Here is a 26,563-nt window from a genome sequence, read left to right on the forward strand (position 1 = left end):
TTGCTTTATTTTTAGTTTTTAACCCTATTGACACAAGTTAGCCCTTTCACTCGAAAAGCAGTGTTGCATTAGTTGCCAGCTATAAACTTCAGTGGTCAACACCATCATTTTAAAAGCTTCTGATCAGTCGCACTATTTCAAGATTTATTCATGCTTGGTCCATATGATTCACACCAATGAAAAAATTTCAAAAGCAAGTTAATAATAAAGTCTTCTTTGCAATGCTAAAATTATTCAGGTTTGAGTACAAGGGAAAAAAGGGCTTGATTTGTTTGCCTACTTTTTAAAGTTGCAGCTATTCATAGTGTACTAAAGAGGTGCAATGTAATGCTCTTGGAGTATCTCACCTGCTATGGCTTGCACCGCTACTCGCAGAAACCCCCGTACTTCTCCTTTCTCGCTAACAACTGCTACTCTGTGAATAAGAGGCACCGGGTAGAGCAGATTGCTCAGGTACACAAATGCTCTGGAAGGAAAGAAAACACAAACAGCGTTAGGCAATCATCTGCAAAACCCGACTGCAATATTTGGTTGGCTAATGGCACATTCAGATCTTCAGACAGTCTATTTTACTCCTCCTATTAGATCTGCACTGTGGCCATGTGTCCATGTGACAACCCAGGGCTCTTCAGCAGTGTCAAAGCCAAGTGAAGACACAAAATGTGATAAATCAGAGTATACTGGAGACACAGGGCTTATATTAGTGAGTTACAAAACATATGAAGGACACAATTTAAAATGATGGCTCTATAAAAGGTCATTTTAAATGCACTACAATTGTAAATGGAACTGTTAGCAAGACAGTAGAAGTCTACCAAGGAACTACTGATTATGAAGAATTAGAGTTTTCCACCCCATGAGTGTAGTCTGAAGGGATACATTAAAAGAGAATTGATCTACTGTGTTCACACAGCCTCAAATATTTTACTGAACATGTAAAAACATCCTTCAAATCTGAATGTTTTTTCTCTTCTAGGTACATTTGATAACACTCACACAGACTAATCTGAAATCCCCAATAAAGCAAAAGCCATCTCTTGGGTTTCTTGGAAGATTCACTAAGTGTACGGATAGCGGAAGACAGAGTCTTCACAGCTAAATAGATTTTGGAGTATTATATTTATTTTTAAAAAAAACCAACAAAAACCACCCCAAAAACCAAGCAGAAACACCCCTACACAGCACTACAACAGTACTCTAGAGCAATCATTTAGAAATTACAGTTTATGACAGGAAAAGCAGCATTTAGGCCCAGTACTGGACAACGCTGCCATACCCTAACTTTTAAAGTTGTATACAAGCAGGGTCTCTTTTGGAACAGTAAGTTAACAAGTTCTATTTTACAGATTTTAATTAAAAGTTAGACTAATGTTATTAAGTTATTTTTAGTTTCTGATATGAATTGCAAAAGTTCTGAAAATACCACACTTCAGTGTGACTAGCCCGAGCAAACTTTAAATGCTGAGAAGCCTAACAAGTCAGGTAAAGAAGGGGAAAAAAATGGAAGGCTGAGCTGTTTCAGAGTTCGGAAGAGCAGTGAGGTGCATAGAAATCTCACCAATAGTTTTACCAGTCATTGAATTTAAAGTGACTAACCAATTATGTCTAATTATTATGAATTTATGCATATTAAATTATATGACACACCAGTCATTTCTTTAACTGGGTTTCCTTCTTGCAGTCCTTTTTATTAGTCTTTATTATTAAGCATAATTAATTCCTCAAATTTATAACTGTTATTGTTTAATATTTAAAGGGAAAGTCCTGCATGACACAAGAGGACTGAAAGAGAAATAAAGATGTTCACTGCCTGTCTGGAGACATCAGCTGCAGAATTTGTTCTGTGAACTGATCCAAACACAATTCCTTGTGACACGTAGCTAAGGACCAAAGCTAGAGAAGGAAGTGTTTCTCCTTGGGTTCACATGGCCCTTCCCAGAATGAATGGATTATCTTGAAATGACGAGGTAGTCAAACAGGTGTCAGTTGCAAACCAAAGAGACAAAAATAACACTACTAAAAAACAAAGTGGTGACGAAATGCAATGGAGAAGAGAATGATTAATAAGGCTATAAAAGTAGCAAAACAAACAAAAAAAGAAATCATACAACCAAAACCAACTGCAACGTAACACTTGACTAAGATTAGGATCTAATCCCTTTTCAGTCTGCTCCAAAGTGATGTAAGCACTGATAAAGCAGGAGAAGGGAGAAAAGACTAAATTTCAAGTAGCAGAATGGGAAGTTATTTTTTTTTTCTTTAAGAAAGCATTTTCATTTTTAGTTTTGGAATTTCAGGTGGTGCTCATTTGAGAAAGCAGCATCCCACCGTACAAGAAAACAGTCTCCCACATTAACAATCTGGAATCACTCACTTGGACTGGACCAGGGATGGAGCTCAGGAAGGTATGTAGTTATATGTTCAACACAAAAAACATGCAGTTTGAAAAGCACATTTCGAGCTAGGGAGAATGGACATTTTTCCCCCAACAGAAATGAATCCAAACAGCCTTGCACTGATATGTATACAGTAAGAGACAGTTTCACTAATAGAGGCAAGTCAGTACAGAAGCCTTCCTGCTTCTAAGCCAAACTAGTGGAAAGTGAAAGCATTAACTGCATGAAAAGTAAAAATATATTTTTATTTGCATAAAAAGCATTCAGCTTTATTAGCAACTACAATTTTGTCGCATCAGTGAAATCCAAAGGAAAAAAAAATAGTTATCTTTCTTAATTTCCTTTCATCCAGTCATCCTGCTTACTGGAATCATTTTAGCTTAGAGAAAGAAAAGCAAATAATGCAAAAAGTTTTAAGCTTCCTGTTTGCTGATGAAAATGTTGGATCTCTTCTGTAAAATGGGGAGCAGTAGAACATCTGCTGTACAGAGAAAAGAGCTGTTTTATGCAGCAACACTGCCTTCCAGTGCCATTCCATCTGCTTCATCGCAAGACAGTACCAAGTTAGGAGTGGATGACATCTTAAGGTTATCCTCCTCCTCTTCCCACATCTGGGAGGACTCCCAGTCCCCAACAATCCCATATGCAAGTGTTCTCCTGCACCTCAGCCCAGCAGACTGAAAGAGGGGGAGCTGTATTAGCAGAAAGATTGGTGAGGCAGAATGGCATAGTCACAACAAAACTAGAAATGAAATTTAACACACACATTTTTTAAAAAAAATCAAAACAAAAATCAACAAAACTCAGAATGATGATGGATATTTTTTAAATACACACATCAATTCAAGATTTTAAAAAGTCATCCCGTAGTCCTCTCCCACCTCCCTTAAAAACATAGAAAATGCTTGATATGTCACACCATTAAATAGAAACAGCCTTAAAGACAGTTTCACATGCCAGAAGAGATGGCTAAAGGGACCAGCTCTTTTTTCCTTTTCTTTAATAGTTACAGTGTAAATAAAAGACAGTCACAGCACAGAGAGAAAAAAAAATACTGTGATGCCCAAGGAGTTGGATAACTAAATCATCAATTTCTCCTCCTCATCCTCTGCTTCATAACTTGGACTCATTATTGCTGATGACCACCCAAAAAATATTACAATTTATCTTTTGTTCTACACATTCCACAACATATAAAACAGTACACAATTAAAAGTCTTAACGAATTTTGGTTTTGTTATGAATTGAACAATACCTTGTGCTCAAGACAATGTCTAGGTAGATGGACATACCCTCTGATCCTTGTAAGTCACACTGTTCAAAAGTGTCATTCTCATGCTGGAAGACACTGAGGAATCAAAATAGTTTCTACTCAGTGGCACTAAACAGTCTAACAGCTTTCTGCTGACAGAATCAGCACAATAGAAGAGAACAGGAATAGAAACAGAACAGAATAGAAACCAATGACTGGGAAAAAGTAATTCAACTGTCTACTCAGAGAGAATACAAACTAAGTGTCGTTCCTCAACACAATTTACAACCCAAGCAGCGTTCCTTAACACGTGCAGCTTACGTAGTTCAGGCTAGTACCCTTAGCTGCTGCAGCTTCCACTGTCTGCCTGTAAAGACAGAGCTCAGCGTTCTTTTTCCTACATGGAAACAGGCAGCAAGTTGTGCAATTGCCAGGAAGCACGACTGTTTGCATGACACACTGTATTTGCTCAGCTTGCGTTGTGCTTCCTGATGAGTCTGTGAAATGAAGATGAACAGCTCAACTTTTTCCCAAGCACCGAAGATCCCGCTCTGAAAGAACAGGCACAACAGGAGAATACGCCGAGTTCGCCAGCGCTGTTACAAGAAAGCAGTCCCACATCTGCTTTAGCTAGCTGATGACCACTTCCAAGCCAGTTAAGCTGGCTTTTCCAAACTGACTCCTGTGGATCAGATTAACCTGAAAGAATTAAATTATATAAAACATGCTATCAGACATTGCACATAAGGGCACAAAGTCACAGAGATCAAAAGAGGACTACTGCAATTTCTTGCATCCTCATTAACTGTAATTTTTGTTTCACAGACTAGATCAAGGAAGCTCCAAGATTTAATCACAGCTTGTACATAGGCCCAACTAAAGACAAAGAATGAGGTTGCACGATACAGCTGAACTGATCTAAAAGCTTGATAAAAGGCTGAAACTCAGACCCTGTTTTTTACAAATAATGCAATCAAGTTTCCTGCATTTGAAGAAACTCCAAAAAGATCCTGCCTTTCTGACCATGAAGTCTTCCCTGCTTACAGTCACAGAAAAGGACGAAGTCAAGCTCTGGTCCTTTCTCCTTTGTTCTTCCCTTCTGTCAGCCATGTAGTCTTACCCCCCTCTTCTGTACGACGCCTGTGGAAACCACCTCCCTTAGTGATAGATTGGCTTACAGAGTAATCAATCAGGCAAAAAAGCATAATTGGGGGAGCGGGAGCAGAAGCAAAAGGAGCAAAAATCACTAAATAAAATATGTCTCTTGTCATGAGTAACATGTTTGAGCCACACTATCTGTGAACAAACAGTACTACATTTTTTTTAATGCAATTTGCTGTCCTTAGGGTCTACACCACAGACACCACCATGATAATGCCTTAATCGTATCTAGATTGGCAAAACAGAGAATACTCTAAAACACATTAAGCAAATTTGTTTCAGAAATTCAAGCACAGTGCACAGGGAAGGGGCTGATCAACACCACTAGATAGTGATTTTAATGATGATGACCTTGCACTACGAATAATTGCTACTGAGACTCATGCATAATCTAAGAAGCCAAATCATCTCCAAGAATACTCTCTTCCTCCACCAGAAAGGATCATTCTTCTTTCTCCTCATGCCATCTTTTCTCTTCAGACACAGAGGATGTTAGATGTCAAAAAATAGATTTGTTGAATTAGACTTAAAGACTTTCCACCATACTCTGAGATTCTCTTCTATGGGAGAAAATCACATACTACAACACTATCTTAGTGATCTTGCAACAGCTAAGTAAAGCATTCTGTAACACTTACATATTGTACACAGGCAAAGCCACATTCATTCTATTCCTAGATAACTGTCACAACATAGATTTACTCACATTGTCGCATCTAACGGTTATTTTCTCAATTATTATTTCCATCTTTATGGCCTCTGACGGGAATTTAATGTTAAACTACACTCCTTCCCTGGCAATTCCAATTTATGGATATAGATATTTTGGCTGGCTTGACAGATATTCTGTGCAGCACAAGGCAAAGCCATTGCAGCCTACAGCAAGAGCTGGTCCCTTTTGGCCATTCTCACAGTGACCTCACCAACCTTCCCACTAAAATGAACCAAGGGGATCGGTCGTAAAACGGGTCGCGCCCATCATTGAAGAGGTCTGATCCCTCCTCAGTTCCAACGTCGGAGCCAGTATCATCCACAAAGGCCTCATCATCAAAGTCCTCCATCTCATCCTGCTGTTCATCAGCCAGTTCAGTGATGTCGGAGTCAGCCGTGGAGAAAGTGGGGGAGGGCGTGCGATCAGCAAGACGCTCATTCACGCAGCCATGGAATATGGGGGAGCTAGATATCAGTTAACGGAATACCAATGAACAGAGTGAGGGGAAAGAAGAATGTTTCATTTAACTGTCTGTTGCCATCAGCACAGAGACCACCTGAACAACAAGCAAAGGCGTCAAACCATCTGGACTGCATCAAAAAGCAAAGAGAAGGCATTGCTAACAAAGTCAGGAGAAAGAGCATCCTTGAACCGGGCAGAAAGCAAATGAGAAATGAATATAAACCTGGTCGAACGTACAGATATTGAGAACATATCCATTTAACGGAGCGATAGTTCTTATTTCCAACATGAAGAATTTTTGTAAATAAAAATATCGTAAAGGTGCAGCTGACATCAGGAAATACTAAAGAATGCCATCAGATATTAGGTATTTCCAAAAGGTATGACCAAACTATTTGGATCACATATGTAAGTACGGACCTGGGCCACTTTCTCCCTCAGTTTCCAGTGTTCTTCACATTCTCATAGCTCTGCTCCAGTGACTTCAGACAGAACTTAGCTACCTATCCCTTTTTAAAAGTAAACTTATTACTTACTAAAGGTTCAGTCAAATCAGAGTCTACAAGGTTACACCAGACCTGGCAACATTCTAAAGTACATTTTCTGCTCTTTACTGTATTTTACGTCTATCAGAAATCCCTGAAAGACAGACACAACTAACACTCCTGGCCACATTCAGAGTCAAAGTTTATCCAGTACTGAAGAGAGTTACCAGTGCACCAGCAGTTGAGATTATGGTCACATACCTTCCCACCAGCTTGAACCAATGGAATCGATCATAAAAGGGGTCACTGCCCGTCAGTGTGCCTTCACTATCATCCTGGGTGTTAGATGCCATTTCCCCAGCTCTGTCATACATCTCACGCATCAGGTCCAACCTCTGCCTGCACAGAAGACAGCAAGATTGAAAAACTACTAGAGAGTGAATTAAAAAAAGCTGACAACACAAAGAGGGGCACACTGACTTCACCTATACCGAATTACGCATAGGAAAGGGAGAATAAAGAACAGACGAGGCTGCACCACTAATTCTCTGACGTGGTATGGATTCTGGAAAAAATTTTGTAGTCTAAGCCCACAAAGCATGAGGCAAGGTCACTGCAGAAGCTCACGTAACTCTCAGATCTCATTCAAACTTTAAATATTCTTCTTTCGCATCTAGTTCTGGCATATTTTCTGCTTCCTCTTTTGCATCAGACAATATTGCTGAGTAATTTAGGCAGTTGTTTACATTCCACTCTAGAAATGTTGACATTTTGATTCAGAAGTCAACTGATTCCATGATAGACTTTTATTTATTTATTTATTTATTTTATTGAAGAAAACAAGTGTTTCACGCTGCGGGATCCTTCATCCAGAAGTTATTAGTGGAAAAAAGGTTCTTCACCCAGTATTTAGAGAACGGGGAAGAGACAAATATCTTTCGCCTATTTGCAAGAATATGATGCAAATAATTCAGATTACAATCAGAATTGTGTAGCTTCCCTAGAAATAGAGTCTTCTTTATTACAGTTTTTTTATTATAAATTATGCTCTATACTACTAGGTTATACAAAAGCAGTGAAAGGAACATGAAAAAAATGCAGAGAGATGAGCTGTGATGAGCCTTATTAGATTTCAAAAATGAAATCTAACCTTAAGTTACAAAAATTAAACATGGAGATGAGATAAGATGCTAGAGGACAAATGCACTTGTTTAAAGAATCTAGAAACCTGATATTTAAAACATATCACACTGTCTGGAAAGTTTGCATTTGAGAGGACAGAGAGAAAAGCCAAATACAACAGAGAATGAACAGCAAGGGGTTAAAGTTTGCAGTGAAGCTCCTTGGATACGAGGAAGTTTGTTGTCCAGTAATATTTACATACTTGAGTTTTTCTAAGGACCAGTAATGTGTTGCTCCATTCTTTAGATCCTGGACTTCCACAGCTACCACTGTACGGGGGAAAGGCCTATTGCCCCGGGTCTTCTCCAACTCAGTGGGCAGAAGCTCTGGTGGCAGTGGTGAGTAGAGGGTGTCTGTCAGCAGAACAAATTGAAACTGCACCTGAATGGAAAAAGAAAAATTAGTCACGAGGAGTCAGATCTCAGCATCACAATGGGGAGAGAGACCTAATGTAAGGCAACATATGAAGCCAGTTTGACTTTCATCTCTGAACAGATTCAGGTTTTTTTTTAATGTCACTTTTTTTTTGTCTCAAAACAGCATAAACCATATTTTTCAACTGAGTACACATATCTTGCCTTTATTGTCACAGCTAGCAGAGGTCTGGAAAACTATAGACCGAGCACATCCTGCAGCACCCACTTCTCTTGGAAAGCTGAATGACCACATGAAGTTAAAAGCAAAAAGGAAAAGACAGGGACCTGGGCAGACGTACCCTTACATCTGTTTATCATACTGACAAGAACAGCATACAGGAAATGAAGAAGAGAAGAATATATCAACCAGATTTGCACAGGATGTTCATTCAGCCTGAAGTCTGAATTGGAGACTCATGATTTTCTGAACCCTTTTAAAGCCCAAACTAATAAGAGACACACCACTTTAAAGACTACAAGTAACTGAGCATTTGAAGCAGGATTGTACACTCGAAACTGATGAGTCAGAAAATTCAAAAAGCTACTCTGCGTATCCCTACCTTTTTCTTTAACTCTACACTGATTGCATTGGCTTCTTTCAGATACACCGCATTTCCCCACAGTTGGTCCCTTAGCGAAGTAAACTGGTGAAACTTCCACTTCCTGAACGCCCATTGGGCGAGTTCGTACTCATGTCGTGTCCAGGGTACTAGGATGAGCAAAGAAACAGAGAAATAAAACACTCTGGCTTCTTCTCTAAACCATCACATGGAGTATCTAATACTACTGCTGACTGTGTCATCAAGCTCTCAATACCTTCTCTGGAAAAGAAGAACAGGAAACAAAAACCTGCATTTTTATTATTCAGTGAAGAAAAACTGGACTCAAACTTCCTCACCACTAGCACTGGAGATCTAATGATCAAGTAAGGAGATTTGGAACAGAAAAAAACCCCACAAAATAAATTATACTCTTATTATTTTAGATTAGTTAACAATTATTAAAGCCAAATGCTGAAAGAGTGGCATGAAAGCACGTATTACGGGAATAATAAACTCTATTTACTGTTCAGAAATGGGAGTTATACAGACATGTCACAGCAAGAATTTTAAGAATCCCTACCAAGGAGAAAAAAGAAACTTCAAAATCAAAACATGGAAACAAAGGCAACAGTATTATTTTGGCTTAAGAGGTCTGAATGCTGTTAGTGCCAAAGAGATAGATTCCTTCAAATTCAAGACCACCAAATCAAAGGTTATGTGGAACTTACTCTATGAATAGGTATTTTACATCTTTATGCTCTGAAGATTACAGATCAAGAAGTCATGAAGTGCTTCACAGCTTTCCAAAGCAAGTTGTCTATCTATTGCAAGAACTATTACAGCAACTGTTCCTTTAGACTTGGCTATATCCGAATTATTTTTGGCTTCAAACTCACCTTCTTCCTCCTCCTCCTCCTCCTCCGTTGTTTCAGCTGCCAAGGATCGTGTCTCTACCTGCTTCTGTAAGGCCTGCAGCTTACTCTCATAGTCCTGTGGGGAGAGAGGAGATACCGTGTAGGAGGACAGACAAAAGCAAGGAGAACAGTTAAGAGACTAACACCTCAGATGGAATGACAGACAGAGAACAAATACAAAGACACTTCCATTAACACTCCGAGGTCACATACCAACATCTGTTGTTTTAATATAATCTGTCCTCGAAAAGAGAGAAGACAGAGGCCAATACAATTAAGATAGTGTTGGTTTTTAAAATCATCAGATATACATGCTCACAGTATCTGTAAGAGGAAAAGGTTTAGGATTTTTTAATTTTTTTGGGGGGTAAAGACTGGAGAAGGGATTTCTTTGGGAACCTGCTTGCTGCTTTCAGCAGGATGGGAAAGAGGCAGAAACAGAGAAAAGTACAGAAATACATTTAAAAAGGGAGGATTATTCACCTTCATTTTCTCAAACAGAAGGATTAACAGCACCACTGATTTGCCTTTTGATACAAAAAAATTCATTTCAGATTTTAGGAAAAAAAAAGACATTTTGTTTTCAATTAGGTTCTTCTCTTGGGATGTAAGTATCACTCTCTCACATGTGTATTTAATATATCAGAAGATGAAAAAAATACCACCGCCCTGGCAAGCAGGCAAAGAAGTCTGTGCAAAGGTTTCCCCCATAAGGAGCATTTCCAACAATACCTTCTGGTGTAAGAGCATTTTCTTCCTGTTCAGTATAATCTTGCCTTGACATAATGCTACTAAGACCTAATGACTCTATTATTTGCTGGTAAAACAAACACAAATTTGAGATATTTAGAACAGACACAGTCACTGCGTTCCTGGTCTGAGAGCCTACTTCAATACTGTATTTCATTTTTTGAAGATAATCCTTTGGCATATATTGCACAAATTAAACTGGCTGCTTAAGATTTTTATGCAAGAGTTGCAACAACAATTCACCAAGAGTGCTACAGAGTTCTTAAGGAGAATTCTTGACGCCATTCATCTTGTATTCCAACCTTCTCCCTTTCAGAGTTTCAAATCCTAGAATTCTTCTCCAACGCACTGTTTGCAGTAAGGCATTTGTCAGTCCGACAGCTACAGAAGGAAAGCTTTACACCTTCCTCCCATCCTATCCAAGCACGCCACCTAAACAGCCACATTACTTTGTTTTCGTCCACCAAGTAAAGTACTTAACAAGCCACAAAGTGACTGCGTCAAATTTAGCACAAGTTCAGTCAGAAAGACCTTTAGATGGTATCTGGAAAGGAGATAAACCTGAAGTACATTCCTTTAAGTAAACTTCAGCGCAGCAGCAAAAGAACTACAGACAAAGCAAACATACCTCCTTTGTTTTGATATTCCTTCTGAAATCCTTAAGGATTCACCAAAAAACTATTCTAGAATCAGTGAGGTTTCAGACTTATCTATAGTTCTGAAATAACCAATGTACTCTTAAAAATTTGTTAACATAAAGGCACTGTCTGATCTTTTTTTTCCCCTATCCATGTAAATGCTATTAAATTTGAAACTAAGACAAAACAGGTCAGATGCGAAGTGACAGAAATAAGCTTCTCTTACTTGCAAGCAAGGGCAAAATACTTTATTATCCTGTAGTCTGAAGAAGATAATCTGAGGGTGTCATTTTGAGCGGCTAGATTGTAGAAGTGAAGAAATGAAAAGCTCTTCAAGCAGTGTCTAAGTCGAATCTTTGATCAGATTATTTTGGAGAAACTGAAGAGCTGCAGAGGAATGGTCAAAAATCTGAAGCACTCCACTGTGAAAATTCTACTTCCAACATGAAAAACCCAGGCACAGTAAATACACTCAAAAGACAAAGACCTGCTTCTTGTCTTCTCTATTTTCAGACTTGCGAGCCAAGTAAGTGTATCTTCTGTACATTTAAAAACCTAGATAAATAAATGTTTAATATAAGCAGACACTAACAAACATTATTTTTAAAACTAAGTAAAAGAATTGAAGTTTATTTTCCCATAATGAAAAAAAGAAATAGGCACCATTCCACTAGGCAGAAAAACAGGACTAAGATTGCCTCCTGGCAGTTGATACCACAGTAGCATTTAAAAATAATTAGCACTGAGCAACAGATGAATTTCAGGTTGGTTCACACAGAAGGTGCACTGACTCCACTGTAAAAGGGGTTGGTTTGATCTACTGAGAGACTGGTCAGCTCTGCAGATAAACATTTCCACATCTGGTTAGCTATAATATACATATAATTGTTAGTATCAATCTAAAGGTGCCTCAACTGCTAGAAAAGAAAAAGCCCTTCGTCTAGAAGCTGCCCTGAAGGTCCATGCCCTAGACTCCCTGGAACCCAATGCATGTGGTTGTACAGCTTCAGACTGGTTGGTATCATTAGCTCCATCAATGTGGACAAAGGGAATGAAAAGTTTATTTTGCCCAGGGGCATGGAAATATCTGAAGTCACAACAATCACAGATATTCTGAACAGAGGGGAGGGGGGGGAGGAATCAAACTAAAAAAGCCCCACCACCATGCAGTCTGACTGGGCCAAGCTTTTTAAGACAAGGCTGGATCAGCTTTTTAAGCAGAACACTGTACCGTAACAACTTAAGATTCTTTGGATCTATGTGATGTCTGCAAAGGTACTGTGCTGTACGTGATTCCCTCCTGGATTTGAGGTATACAAAAAAGTCAAGTTTCTTTTGTCTTCAGTAAGCAGAGAACAGCCAGCTCTCAGTCTTCCAGAATTCAGCTAAGCAGCACACAAGATGGTACAATGGGACAGCACTCAAGAGGAGCATGGCTTGTACACCCTTGTGCTATAAAAAGTTTCCTTTTTCTTTTTTGGCTACAACAATACCAACCCCAAGACAAAAAATAAAATCAGGACCAGTCTGCAATCAAGTTTCATTTCCATTTCACTGAGACAAGTCTGACACTTACAAGAGTATTTCATAGTTTATTGAAAGAGCATTTGTTACAATACAAACCAGTTCTGCTTTTCACAAGGCAGATGCTTGCTCTTAAGACAATCCCAAACTTTTTTTTTTCTTAAACAATGAACAGATCTGAAAATCCTGTTTAATTCCAAGGCAGTTCACTGCTTGCTTTACAGTACAAACGGGTACACAGCATAGATTTCTCATGTGGCAGCTCCTGAAGTGGTTCAGTGGCAAGTATCCAAGTCAAATTTCAACATATAAAGGATAAAGAACAAATTTCAACATATAAAGGACAAACAGCGAGGGAAATTCTGAAACTAAGCTGAATGTACTGATAAAAATAGCATCCTATAATTTGACAGATCCCTAAATCCAGATTGCTTGGGAAAGGATGTTGAAGTCAATCAGAGGAGCACTAGTGGTATGCATTTCCCCCAACCCCCCAAATCCACGTGTCCCTAGTGAGTCCTAAAGGATAATGAAGAAATCATCACTAAGGCACAGGTGGGCACAAGCCAGCTGTCAGAGCACACAGCACATCAGCACTTAGAAGTGGCAATTAAGCTCACTAAACCAGCACTCCCATCATGGATGCCACATTTCCACCAACCTGAAAGCCTTTTCACACAGTCTTCTATGGAAGCAGCTGTATTACTATTCATTAGCTCCATTAATACAGAATTTGTGTGAATGTTTCTGAATAGGGCACAGAGACCCACAAGTTCTCACATTGCTTCCCTTATCAGATGAGGCACTGCACTGTAATTAATACTTAATTCTTAAAAGTGGGCAATTCTTTTTATAAGGCTTTTTTTTCCTCCAATATTTCATTTCTGTAATATCCTCCTAAAAGCCAGGAAAAAAGCTGCTTCCTCTGAGCAGGCTGGGCTCCGTTTCGACATTGACTATCCTTTTTCTTTTTTGTCAAATCATCCAACAACGAAATAAGCAGGGTTGTTCTTCTAGTGCTGCACCAAAACAGTGGGGCAAGACAGCCTGACCGTAACTTATTGTTCATCGTCACCACCACCACCCAGGCATTTACAGGTATTTCTTCTCAGATTTTTAAGCGGAAATAAGTTGGCAAAAACTTCTTAGTGTCTAGCATTAAAACATCAAGTAGCAGGAGTTTTTAATCTCATGTCAGTACATGCAGTTGCATGGACTTCAGAATTACTCCATGTTCCATCACGCGGTGATTTCACACAGGCAGTCACAATCCTCAACAAAAACAGGACAAGATAAAATTGGCTTGGTCTTCTCTCACGACCTATCCTATGCAGACTAACTCTGTCTGGCTCACATATTCCTACAGAAATGAGAGGCTTTTCCAGACCATGCATTTTTAGCAGAGTCCAAGCCTTTTTGAAGATATGAAAGAACTCGTTACTCTTGACATACACAAAAAACAAAGTGCAAAGCACTACTAAAACAGGATTCTAAAATAAAGGCAATAGTAAAATATTATTTGCAGCCCAAAACTCATTTTGCAATTCTGACTCAAGCTCAAAGAAAGTATTGCTCATCTACAAGGCTTCTTTTCTTTAAGAATCAAGACATATTTGGACATTTATTCCAAAATTTATTTCCTTCGTTCAAGTAGGCCAAAGCGTGAGACAAATGCAAGTTACAAAGCCGTATTTGGACACAAAATTAAACCTGCCATGGGGAAAAAAAAAGTCCCAAGCGATGGGAACAGCTGAATCTTTTAGGATAGTCAGAGGACTGACTTTGTATCTCCTACAGAGGGCCAGTATCCTGTCAGTAACACATGTGCAAAGACTTAGAGTCGACACTTGATTAATCAATACATAAATGGTGCATGGCTGCCACTTACCAGGTGTTGCAACCAGCACCTACACCATGCACAGTTGTGGGGGACCGGGGAGGGAAGCAGCACAGGAAACAAAAATAAGATGCAAAGTAAGCTTGAGGCACTTCTTGCTCATCTACAACTGTGCTGAAACACGCAGAAGTAACAATTACCAGTAGGGTATCTATTTTATCAAAAAATAAGCACCCTCAAGTAAATTAAGGATATTTGTGCAAAACAGCACAAAGCATTGAACTGTACAAATATGCTACAAAGTGGACCTATCTCACAAAATGCAGTATAGTAGCAAATTTTGTTTTTAAAATTGCATTCAAGTTAAATTTAAAAGCAAAGTCAGTCCTCAAAGTTTTCGATTGGCTTATACTTAAGTCCACAGATTTTTAGAAGTAAGTGCAATTTTGTTTTGCACTTAAACTCAGAAAGAAAAAAGTGTATAATTAAAATTGGGACTCTCCAATTGAAGATAAAACCCTAAACTCATAAAGCCTATTCCTTAATCAATAGTTTTTCTGTAATTCTTAAAGTAAGGACCGCAAGCATTTGTTTTATGGCAAATCACCTGCAAGTATAGACCTCTTCAGATCAGAATAGGTATTTAAAATTTTAAACTTGCATTTTGAGTGTGGGGAGAAGGAAAAGGAATCCTATTTTCTCCTCAAAATGACCTTCTGCTTTATTAAACAAGTCTTGAAACAGGGGTTTAATCCAAGACCAGAGGCACTAATACATGAGGTATCACAGTAAGATGAAACAGTTCAATTCTCCTATCTTTGAGGAGAATTCAGCCAATTCAAAGCAGTGATCTATAAATCTTCATAATAACTATTTCAAGAACATCTCCCAGACTCCTGCCCAAGAAAGCTGAAAACATAAAATAAAAATAATTAGCTTTTTGAGGCTTCTTCCTGCACCAGAGTGTTAAAAAAAATCCTAGTTCCTTTCCACAATCTCTGTATAACAATTAAAAACTATTATATTTAGAGATACAATGGGAATTAGAAAAATCTTATTTCCAAAGTATTGTTTCAGCAATATATATATATTCTGATATAAAACTGCATTCAGGCAGGTTTAACTGTCACAGCAATTTCCTACCAATAATTACAAACTTAAGCAGAAGGAGAAAAGACATCTCCTACTCAGGGAGTAGGACTGTTGTGACTCAATAGCTCTTCTTAATTTCTCTATTAAAAAGCCACATATCTTGTTGGCCAACTTTTGGTTTACAGATTATTATTAAGAATTTGAGTTAAGAGTAGAAAATATTGTTCTGAAGAGGCAGATCAATTTAAAAACAGATGGTCAGTTTCCTTATTGCTAAGAAAAAGGTCACAAGAAACATTCAACGCTATAACTAAATTCCTGTTTTGATTGTCTACATAAAACACAGGAGGAAGGCAGCACTTTGTAAGTTCCAGACAATATTTTCAGCATTAGAAAAATACTTCAAGACACACACAAAAAAAAAAAACTGGTAAATGAGCTAGCAGGGAAGTTCTCCCCTCCACATCCCTCCCTCCACGTCTTCTAGTCTATGAAAAAAGTTCTTACAATTTTTCAGAACGTTCTTCCAAGCGACGTGGTTAAAACTGCAACAGAAGTCACATGCAAGCTGCACGGGCTGAAGGGCCAGTACCTGGTGTTTGTACGTCGAGTTACTCGAGTTCTACCTGGCCAGACAAAACCCAAGACATGAGCAAAGCCAACCCTGGCTCTTTCTTAACGACAGGCCAGAATTGCCCCCGCTTCCCTCCTCCCCCAGCCTACTCTTGGCCAACTAATCATACTGTAGTTTCTCTGCCCGCTTTGAGGTTAGGTGCTGAGAACTGGCGCCTCATCCGCGGGGGCGTCACAAACTGGTTATAGTGGTTAGGCCGGTCAGTCTGTTTCGGGTGGCCGTTGGCCGCGTTTCCTTCTGCACTGCCTCCGCTGTTGTGGCTGCAGTAAGGCTGTCGGTGCTGGTGGATGTGGCGTTTTTGCTGGAAAGCCTGCAGGTCCGGGTTCGGCTGCCCGCTGTAGGAGTGCAAGGATTCAGACGAGCCCGACGCCTGACGCCGCAGGCCTTTCTGAGAGCCATTATTGAGAGAATTGCTTCTCCAGCGCAACTGAGGCGATGGCTGCTGACTGCTAGGCTGTGCCTGTGTGCTTAACTGCTGCCTGTTAATTTGGATGTTATCCTGGTTCCTCTGAGGGCCGTAAAGATTCCACAGCTGCTGAGGGTCTTTAGAAGCAGCTCTACTTTCCTTTTCTTTGTTTTCATCTTTGCTCTTATCATCTTCTTTTGGAATTCTAACCTCTATAACTTCGTCCTCTGTGATAATTATGTGGGTGCCTGGACTCCACGAGTTCCTATGTTTGGGATTGCTCTTGAAAGGAAAGCGAGGTTTGCGATTTTCAGGCGGAATAAATCGGTGAGGCATATTTTGTCGACGAAGTTGTTTCGCTATTTCCTGCTGCTGCAGATTTTTAAATCGAATCTGTTCTTGCCTCATCCAACGTAATCGCCCACGTCTGAAAGCTGGATCACCTGCCATTAACTGAGAAACACGCTCCTCTTTAGCAAGATCATCATTCTCGCTTCTTTTTAAGTCATCTGTGGGCTGCTTATCCACATCCACCACACTCGCAGAGTCTGGAGACTTGGCATTAGCTACAGTTGACTGAGCTTTCTCTGGAGACCCTATCAGAGGCAAAACCTTCTCCATTTTTAGCATCTTATTTCTAAGAACTTTTATCTCTTCATCCTTCATATTGTTCTGCTTCTTCACTTCTTGCAAAATATCCTCCAGTTTGTCTATATGCACCTTAAGGTCATCCACATCAGTTATTCCTTTACCATTGGCCATAACATCTTCGATTTTCTCATCTCCGACTCCTACTGTATCCCAGACATCACGAGCAACAGCTCGCCACGATTCACGCTCATTTGGGTCTTTTTTCCCGTACATGGCACAAAGCTCTTTCATTTTAACAATGGCCAGAGCCTCAATCTCCTGCCTAGTGTGCCTGAAGTCATTGAGTGCTACCTCATAGCATATCTCTTTCACAGCCTGAATCTTTAAGTCTGAGATGGTAACCCATTTGGAGTCTTTGCTAAGGCGTCGACGTTGGGGTATCTGGTACATTTTAATAGGCTCTCGTTTCTTCCCACTGCTGGGGAGGCCACACTTTTTTACAATGGTTTGGAGCTTGCTGGGGGGCAGCTTCTCTCTCAGGGAAGTGATCAGTCTCCAACTCTCCTCACACGATCTCTTGTCCGAATCATCCCCACTATCAGAGTCTGCATCCTTTGGAAAAACAAAAATCAAGAAGTGGCCCCAAAATAACCAAAATTAAAATTGTAAGAAAATGGAAAAGCTAAACAAGAAGTAGCAGGCAAAGAAAACTAAATCAAAAATCAAAATAGAACAAGTGATAAGGAAGTCCCTGAAGACTGAGTGTTAGGACATTAAAATGCATCTTCAAGAGTCATGGACTGTCCAAATTGGAGCTCTTCACAAAATTAAGATTAACATTGTATTTTAAAGTCGTCATCTCAAAATAGCAGATAATCTAAACTCTCCCCTCCCAATCCCTTCTGAAATCTTTAAATAGATCAACTAAAACCAAGTTCCTGATTAAAAAAAATCAAAAACCAAGTGTACACTGCACTTCACACATGCTACAAAGACATGCAAATCCCCGCCACACACATTTGCCTTGGTGACTGCTGTTGCTTCTTTCAGCAAATCCTCCCCAGGTAGGTGAACAAAACAGCCATCATAGAAGATGTCATGAGCAGCCAGAGTAAGTCGGGTTAACACTGGTTAGTAACGTTGCACGTGGTTGCAGGGATGCTCAAGTTTAGAATCCACTTCACTACAATAGCAGCCAGAGAAGTGTTAGACGATAAGAAAAAATGAAACAGAAGCAGCCGAAAGGTTCAATGTTAAAAGGGCTGTAAGTGCCACTAGGACAGGTGAAGAAAGTGGTTCATACTCCAAGACTTGCTACAAGCTAAAAGGATATCCAGAATCAAGAGTTTCAGAGGTGGGTTGTGGTTTGGTTTTTTTTCCTCATTTGTCACCTTGTTGCTTAGTTTAAAGAAAAAAAAATTAACAGTCTTGTCTGTCCGAAGAATGAGTTTCAGAAGAATGTAGCAGTAATAACTTTTTTTTTTTTAAATAGTTTTAATATGAATTCTCTATTTGATATCCTTGATTTGTCCTCTTCTCAAACCCTAGAGCCTGGAGCTTCCACACACTTGCTAAGAGTTATGCATGTTTTGCTTCTTCATTACAAGTTTTCCACCTTTTGCTAAATTATTTTTAATGAGCAGTGCTTCAGGTTTCCATACGCTAGCAATGTCTGTTCAGGCATACTGCCACCAGAAGTTAAGGATATCCATTACTGCTTACTGCAACCAGGAATTAAAGTCAGACTACTTTTCTTTAACGGATTATTAATTTAAGAAATCTCTTAAACAAAAAGTCCTATGTATTATTGTGATCCAAACATCTTCAATAAAACACAGCAGTCAGTCTCTAACAAGCCTCTATCTAAAAACTCCATTTTTCACACCGAGAATTATAATACATGAGAAATCAGGAACAATAACAGCCAGTTATTCTAAAACCAAAGGAAACCCAGGTTGTTGACTCAGAATAACAGGTTCCTAGACTTCAGACTTCCAGTAGAAGACCATGAAGAATAGGGAATAATTTGTTTTGGGAATCATGAAAAGGAGTAAAAGAAACACTATTCTGCCCTATTATGGTCAACCAGCTCCAGAGCCTAAGATTCACATTATTTGAGCTTTTTGTGACCTTATGTATTTTTAAATATTTAAGAATAGCACTAGAGAATCAATTTCTCCTAGTTTAGGCCAAAATATAAGCAAAAAATTGGTTTAGAAACAGAACATAAACTCTTTGTGAGTTTACAGCCAACAAAATTCGTGGCCTAAGGAAACAGCACCTAACAAACTACATACTGCAGCGGAAACAAAAGATGCCCTGGAGGAAGACACTGTACAATCTACACATTCAAGGTTACGTCCAGGAAGGCAAGACGCAAACTACTCCAACAGTAAGTCACAAGTTCCACAGGATTATTCTTACAGGTTACAAAATTACCATATTACTACTCATGGGTGAAGCATGTCTCGCGTATAAAAAGCTGATTAAGAGACACTACGTGGTCATTGCCCTACGTTCACTCAGAGGTTAACCAGATCAATTAATATAAATATATACCCACATACTGATATCAAGCGGTCACTGCAAAGGCATTATGACCAAGAAAACCAGGAAGATAATTTTAGCTCTATTAAACACATTTTCACACTTTGTAAAATAGAGAGCAATTATTTCTATTCCCTAGTAACACTAGCAAGGCAAATATATGTTGTTTGAAAATCCTGGGGGACAAGAGCTATTGTTTATCCTTTTTTGTATAGCACATCTAACAAATAAATACCCAAATTGGTTGGAATCTCAGCACAAAACCAAAACAATATTGTAACAGGATTAGTCAGCTTCTTATATCCAAGATTACACTCCAATTTAGAACAAGAATATCTATATTTCAATATCAATCTTACATAGCAGTAAGTTAGAGGACCTGATATTGCAGCTAGATATCGCAGCAGTGTAAATACTTTGAAGGTACACAAGCTGAAATGCATTCCCAGGTTTCCCAATCATTGAACTACTGTTGCATGAATGCATTAATCCTGTTCATTCCAGACTCTGCATACAGTGACACAGAAACGACATGATGTGTCGAGAAGTTCTGTGGTCATCTGAAATATTCTTATTAAGCATTGCAATAAGCAGGATACTGCGTAACAGACCCCGGATCTCGTTTGATATGATCCCTTACAACTAGGAAAGGTGTCCTTCAGGAATTATCTCGGTAATGCACAGAGGACAGTCTGCTATCTTTGTCCACTAACTGAAACCAGCAAAACCAAAACAAGCTTAAAGAAATCAGCAACTTTATGACAATATTAAACAACCCACTATCTAAAGAACCTCTCCGTAATCTTAAGTAGAAACAAATTCCCTTCACATCACATTTTAAAAGAAGCAGCTCCCCAGACAGCCAATTCTCACATCTTTAATTCATACACTAGCTTAGCTTATGCCTGGCAGCTAAAGTTTAAGGGAGAGAATTCCACTACTTGCATCTCCTTGGACACATAGCCAAAACTTACTCAATATTGAAATTGTTTTTCTTTTCACATTGAACTGATTTTTGCCGTACCACTTTCAGCTACCCAAATTTGAACTATAAAACTGCAGAGATGAAACATTAGTCACATCTTAAGTTCCTTTCTGAATTAAGCCTTGCTTTGGTTCCAAGCCTGCAACCACTCCTCTCCATCCAAGAAATTAGTCCCTTGCAATGAAATAATTGGAGATGCAGAAGTCTTTAAGCGTATAATATAAATAAAAACAATGATGTAGCTTCTACCTATGGAAGCCACAGTACTTTCCTCCCTTCTGCTTTTGGGAGAAGGGAAAGAGCTTTACAGTTTAAAACCCAGCATGCATTTAATCCACAGTTTTCAGTGGTCTCAAACTAATACTACAAACAAACGAATCATGATTTTGAAATCTTCATGAGAATTCAGGCACAACTACATTTGCGTTCTGGCTAACAGACAACCCAACGTAGTTAAAGCAGAATCAGGAGACTCAGGTTTCTTCAGGAAATATAGATTTCATGTCTGGGCTTGGTCTTGTTTTTAAAATTCACAGGGTGCTTGAAGACTGCACGCGTTTCTATTTGTAACGCACTTCAGATATTTGTTGTGAGAAAACTGAAGTCTTCCTATATCAGACTTAATTTATCAGACTTCCTATTTAAGAAATAGGTGGAATGGTGGAATTCCTATTGTTTTGGATGAGTTAACATTCGCTTTGCACACTGCTCCTTAGTCATAACCCAACCATTGACATGTGTACCATTAAGACCCTTACAAGGAACTCCATGCAGGGAGAGGGAGAAGGGTTAAAACATGCACAATGCAGCAACATTTTCAGACATCATTCAAAAAAATAAACCTAGTGTATCAATGTTCTAGGAATTTCTTTGGCAGCATCAAATTAGTATGTTCTGGTGATCCAAGACAAAAATAAAGAAAAACATCCCAAGAAGTAGCTGTTTAGACTACTGGAAAGGAACTTCAAAAAACACAGAGCATAGAAATGCCCTTCTTTCAGGTTAAGTTGCAAGAAATCCAACCTGTCCCAACAAGAACTGATTACAGCCACTTCATTGTCCAATTTCTGAATTAACATGAAGGAGCTCACGGACACTGCTAATAATTCACAGTAGACACAAAGTATTTGAAAGCAAAGGGAGAACTGCATTGTGCAGACAACCCAAGCAGGTTTCCTAAACTTCCAGATAAGCAAGGACAGGAATTACTGTTTGCCAGAGGTATAGTTAATTTGAAGTGAGGACACATACCAGCCTTTGCTGCTCCAGCAAGAGATCAGCTTCCTCCTTCTCCTTCTTATACAAAATTTCCATTTCTTGTAATCTGAAGATGAACAAAAGAACAGAAGTAGCCCAAGAGGTCATTATTTTCATGTTGGTATTACTCTACACACACAGCCCACCCAATTACACTGACGAGTCATTCCACTTCAAAGGAACTGTTGTTTGTCTATTATAGTACTACAGAAGTGAAACTTCTAAGTTGCAGTTCAGTCCTTCCCCAAAAGATCTGCAGGGCTAGTGGCAGGTGCTTACCTGCGATTTTTAAAGGAGCTAGAGTACTGAAACACTTAAATAAAATAATAATGAAGCTTTCTGAACTTTCAGAATAGGTAGCAGAGATCCTGTGTGGCAGAACCCACACAAATAATGCACAGACACCACCCAAATAATGTACAGCTGACTCCTCATTGTTTCAGGTAGAAACTTTGAGTTATTTTGTTACCTTTTCTCCATCTCCTGCTTCATGTCAATGCCCTGCTTCTCCAGAAGCTCCCTCTGAGCAAACGTCCAGTCGACTGGCTCAGAGGGAGTCTCAGCTGATGGTGTTTTCTCTCTCTCTGCTCGTGCTTGCTCTGGATGGTTGAATCTGAAGACGTGATTTTTACCCATGATGATACGATTTCCTAAAAACAGGAACAGAAGTTAACTCTTTCAGGTAAGGATTCCAAAACCATTGAAAAATACCACTGAATGATTCATGCCATTTATTCTGTTAGGGGACAGCATAAGAAAAGATTGCCCTATAAGGATTTCTGTATACATTCAAGGTGTCTAGGTGATGAGAGAGAAAAGAATGCCTGGTTGGTACAAAAGCAGTACTCAGAGGATGACATCACCATCAAGGGTACAATCTAATATCCTTGCAGAATTTATCAAAAATTAAAGGATAAACTTGGAGACTGACCAACACTTTCAGGAAATAAAACACATCACTACATCCCACTCTTGTCCTCCCGGTGACAGCGCTAAAACATGGGCAAAGGCCACTTCAGAAGAATCTTCAGCTTGGAAAAGCCTAACTTCAAACACTGCAATGCATTGTGGTTACTTTTCTTTAAAGTGTTGTTTACATGTATTGATTTTATTGGGAGTCCTAATCATTGAGATTTATGGAACAATTTTACAGCTCCTTTCACACTAATGTCAAAAGAGCTGAAGAAATCTAATATTGTTATGTCTTACAGCTAAATCCTACATGCATCAAATATCCACAAAGCCTGAGGCAAGTGCTTGATGGAAGACAGTAAAAGACCTCTGCTTTTCCAGAGAACATATTAATGTAGTTAAAATTTCAAAAAGGTGTTCTCGTAAATAGACCTCCAAAGTAACCAAAATTGTCCTATCAATACATTACTAAAATACAGGCTCTTAAAGATGTCAGAGACCATGTCTATATTCTTCTAGTAACTCGATTTTTAGCTAGATGGAGAAGAAAATGAAAAATATCTACTTTTTTAAAAAAAGAAAGTAATTACTAAACGATAAACTCATAGCATTCAATATGAGCCACACGGAGACACAGAACAGCAAAAACTGTTCTTCCTTCATTCTCCAGACTTGTGCTCAAGTCCGTACGCTTGGTTCCATGAAAACGTTCACTTAAAATTTGGTGCAAATAATTCCAAGGTGGGTTTTTTTTGTTTGGTTGGTTGTTTTTTTTGAGCGTTTTAGTTACCAGTGGAAAAATGAAGAAGGGACACAGAAAGCATCATAGCTTGAAAGACATAGGTTAAAACTCTTAATTTAGGAAAGCCACTCCCTTCTCTCAAATTCTTCTCCCACATGCCTTTCTAAAGGAATGTAGGGGACTGAGTGGGAATCTTACGAGAGCAAAGACAAGCTCTTGTACTCCTGCAGAGGTCATGTATTAGCTTTGCCTAGAAACTGGGAATTTTCCATCAGCAACTGGCAGTCTGTCTGCTGTCTCACAGACTGCCAAGGGCAATAGGCTTGGGCAAGAATGTATATGAATAATATCAGGGTAAGCAGAAGGACAAGGAGGATGCTGCGTGGCAGAGAATATTTAAGCACACTTAAAGCTACTGCAGCAAAGAATGAAAAAAAAAAAATTAACTACTGCCAAGTGAAGAATGGTACCAACTCCTGTTTAAAAGCTACACTCCAAAAAGGTAACACTGCTGTCCTTTACTACGTATAATGCAAATGTCCTGCATGGACAATTCTTAGATGGAGAGTTCACAAAAAACTCCATTCTAGTGCTTCTTACCTGAGCGCAACTGCACGGGCTGTACAACCCTCTTGCCATTAACATACGTTTCTGATCGTTCACAAGGCTCCAGAGTAACAATAACTATGGAGAAAACAACATTGACAAATTAAACGTTAGGCCAATTATCAAGTGAGGAGTGAAAGATTCGGCAACAATTTGCCAGGAAAGGTAGGGGTTTTACCTTCACCATTGTTGTTCCTCTCACTTCGAAAGACACAGTGTTCTTCTTTGATATGAGCCCCACTCAACACAATGTCTTGCCTTCGCTCAGCATCAGCTTGGCCAACCCTGGGTCCAACAGAAGATATTTCAAGAGCAAATCAGAGACTTTCTACAATGCTGTGTAGGACAATACATCCCAGAAATATCCAGGAAAAAAGACTAAACTATTAAGACTATCCTTAAAGTTTAAAGGTTTGAACTAGTGCTTAACTTTGCTTCGCAGAGAACTTACTAGATGTACCATGAATCGAAGGATAACAACTTGACAAAACGAAAGAGAAGTTTTCTCTCTCTTAAACATGTAATTTAAACACCTCTGGACTTAATGTGTTTCCTTCCCTCTTGTGCACACCCTTCTTCCTTTACTAAAAGAACGCAGAAGGGAAAAAAACAAAGTAACGGGAACTTCCAGGGCTGTGTTTCAGCTGGCACACAGTGATCACCCCTTCCAAAAATCACTATCTGCACTTTAACAGAGAAGTAAAAACAGCTCAGGAGATTCTTGCTGAATAATTTGATGCCATGAGTAGTTTCACCCAGCTTCCAGACAGTGAGAGATTGGCTGTATCCCTGGAGCACAAAGATTTATATCTATTCCAAACTCAAATATTTGAGCAATTCTAGATACAGACAACTTAATTTCCAATCCTAATGTTTATGAACTTCTTGCTGTACTTATTACTCCACACACTTCTGATGTCAGCTGGGTAGGCTCAAAACTTCGTAATGATTTCTTAAGCCCTAAGCTATTCTGAACATTCTGTGCTGAATTCTCTACAAGTCTGATATTCTTTTCAGAAGGTCCAATGCCTGGTAGATTAGTGGCATACAACAGCACCTCTTTGTGTACTCTTCTCCGTTTGTTCCCCTGGAATATACAAACTAAGCAACCAAATATGGCTTAGTGCCCCAAAGATAACAAAACCCACCTCTTCTTCCAGACGTCCTGACAACAAGATTTGAAATAAAATCTGTTTTAAATTCCAAATCTGGCAATTAAATTTAATCTCATATATGTGAATGCAGAATACATTAATTGTGCAAAGACATGGATAACAGTTTATTTAAATAACGAAGTGAACATTCATCCATGTTCCGGTTGCTTTTATCAAGTTTTCAATCCTCCATCCATCAAAATCTCAAAGACATTTTCAGTAAGTTTTATTACTTTTGTTTTCCTCTGTCTTAAAAGGGATATCATGCTTTCTTTTACTGCCCAGATGTAGTAACAAACTTCTTACAAAACTGACTGAATGCACATACTACTTTTAAAGCACAAAGTCAACCTAAAAGAAAATGCACTTCTGTACTTTTTTCCACCTACAGAAATCTCATGCTTCATTTGTATCTGTAAGTTGAATAGCTCAAGGCACAATTATTATTTGAGACGTCTCCAGCATGAGGATTTAAGCAAGCAAAGAAGCAGACTTCAGAGTGTATTAGTACCAGCCCTCACCTAGTAATACCGTCTTTGATGTAGTAAAGCAGACATTCAGACATGAGTGGATCTTCATTAAGGTTTACAAGATGAGGAGTCTGCAGAAAAAAGAAACATTAATTAAGAACTGAGGATCTACTTTCAGGCTTCTTCCAACAACTGTAGGGGATTTATACAAATCCAGCAGTTTTGCTATGTATATTGAAGTTACTTCATAATGCATTTTTTCAAATATAACCTCTTGCAGTACTGAGGAACACCACAAAGTAACAGCAGAAATACAGCTCAGATTGCTTAGTTATCTGAAATATCAATCAATGGAGGGAATAAAGGCTTCAGCTGGGGGAAAAAAAAAAAGGTTCCTTGTAAAGTCTCTGTAAACTTTGGTAAGAGAAGTCCAACAGCAGCAAAGGTTGCTTCAGTAAAATCCTGATACTGAAGTGGAATCAACTTTGGCTTTTCTTGGGCAATACAGGTCAGGTGATCATTTGGTAAAGTCTGCTAATGTCAAAAGAAAATCTAAAACTACTAAGATTCTCTGATACAAACAGCTAAAAAACCTCTTCATCTACAGTTCTTCTAGATTTAAATCCACTACAGTTACTAAACCAACCTTCTTTGGTGAAAAAACCCCACTGGAATCAGCAAACAAGTCACAAGGCCTTGGTGTGAAAATCTAGCCAGTGAGTTAGCAGTAAGCACAAGCACAAAAGAAAAGGCAAAAATGGTTAAATGGAATTAAGGAAGGAAGACGATAAAGAAATAAAACTGTTAATAGACCACTTGTCCCTTTGTTACCCTCAAATAGAATAAATTTAGCAAAAGGAAACAAACTTGGCTAAGATTCCTTGGGAACATTGCTT

General features: G+C 38.9%; 1 protein-coding gene across 6 annotated transcripts in view; it reads right to left on the reverse strand.

Moving 5' to 3' along the window:
* Positions 1 to 26,563, reverse strand: part of KIF1B (kinesin family member 1B) — an 85,765-nt gene that overhangs the window by 22,639 nt on the left and 36,563 nt on the right. For 3 of the 6 annotated variants that reach the window (XM_086625542.1, XM_086625541.1, XM_086625539.1), the window contains 12 exons: positions 25,719 to 25,798; positions 24,222 to 24,328; positions 24,038 to 24,121; positions 22,253 to 22,433; positions 21,778 to 21,850; positions 9,505 to 9,598; positions 8,883 to 8,885; positions 8,627 to 8,775; positions 7,853 to 8,031; positions 6,730 to 6,867; positions 5,737 to 5,985; positions 348 to 466 (listed from right to left, as the gene is read on the reverse strand). In XM_086625542.1, coding sequence (XP_086481668.1) covers positions 348 to 466; positions 5,737 to 5,985; positions 6,730 to 6,867; positions 7,853 to 8,031; positions 8,627 to 8,775; positions 8,883 to 8,885; positions 9,505 to 9,598; positions 21,778 to 21,850; positions 22,253 to 22,433; positions 24,038 to 24,121; positions 24,222 to 24,328; positions 25,719 to 25,798 — 1,456 coding nt within the window. Of the gene's footprint in view, positions 1 to 347; positions 467 to 5,736; positions 5,986 to 6,729; positions 6,868 to 7,852; positions 8,032 to 8,626; positions 8,776 to 8,882; positions 8,886 to 9,504; positions 9,599 to 12,776; positions 17,607 to 21,777; positions 21,851 to 22,252; positions 22,434 to 24,037; positions 24,122 to 24,221; positions 24,329 to 25,718; positions 25,799 to 26,563 lie in introns of those variants that run through there. The other 3 variants (XM_086625540.1, XM_086625538.1, XM_009979640.2) reach the window with 2 other exon arrangements.

Source organism: Tauraco erythrolophus, chromosome 23, assembly GCF_009769465.1.
Source record: "Tauraco erythrolophus isolate bTauEry1 chromosome 23, bTauEry1.pri, whole genome shotgun sequence".
NCBI classification, from domain to species: Eukaryota; Metazoa; Chordata; class Aves; order Musophagiformes; family Musophagidae; genus Tauraco; species Tauraco erythrolophus.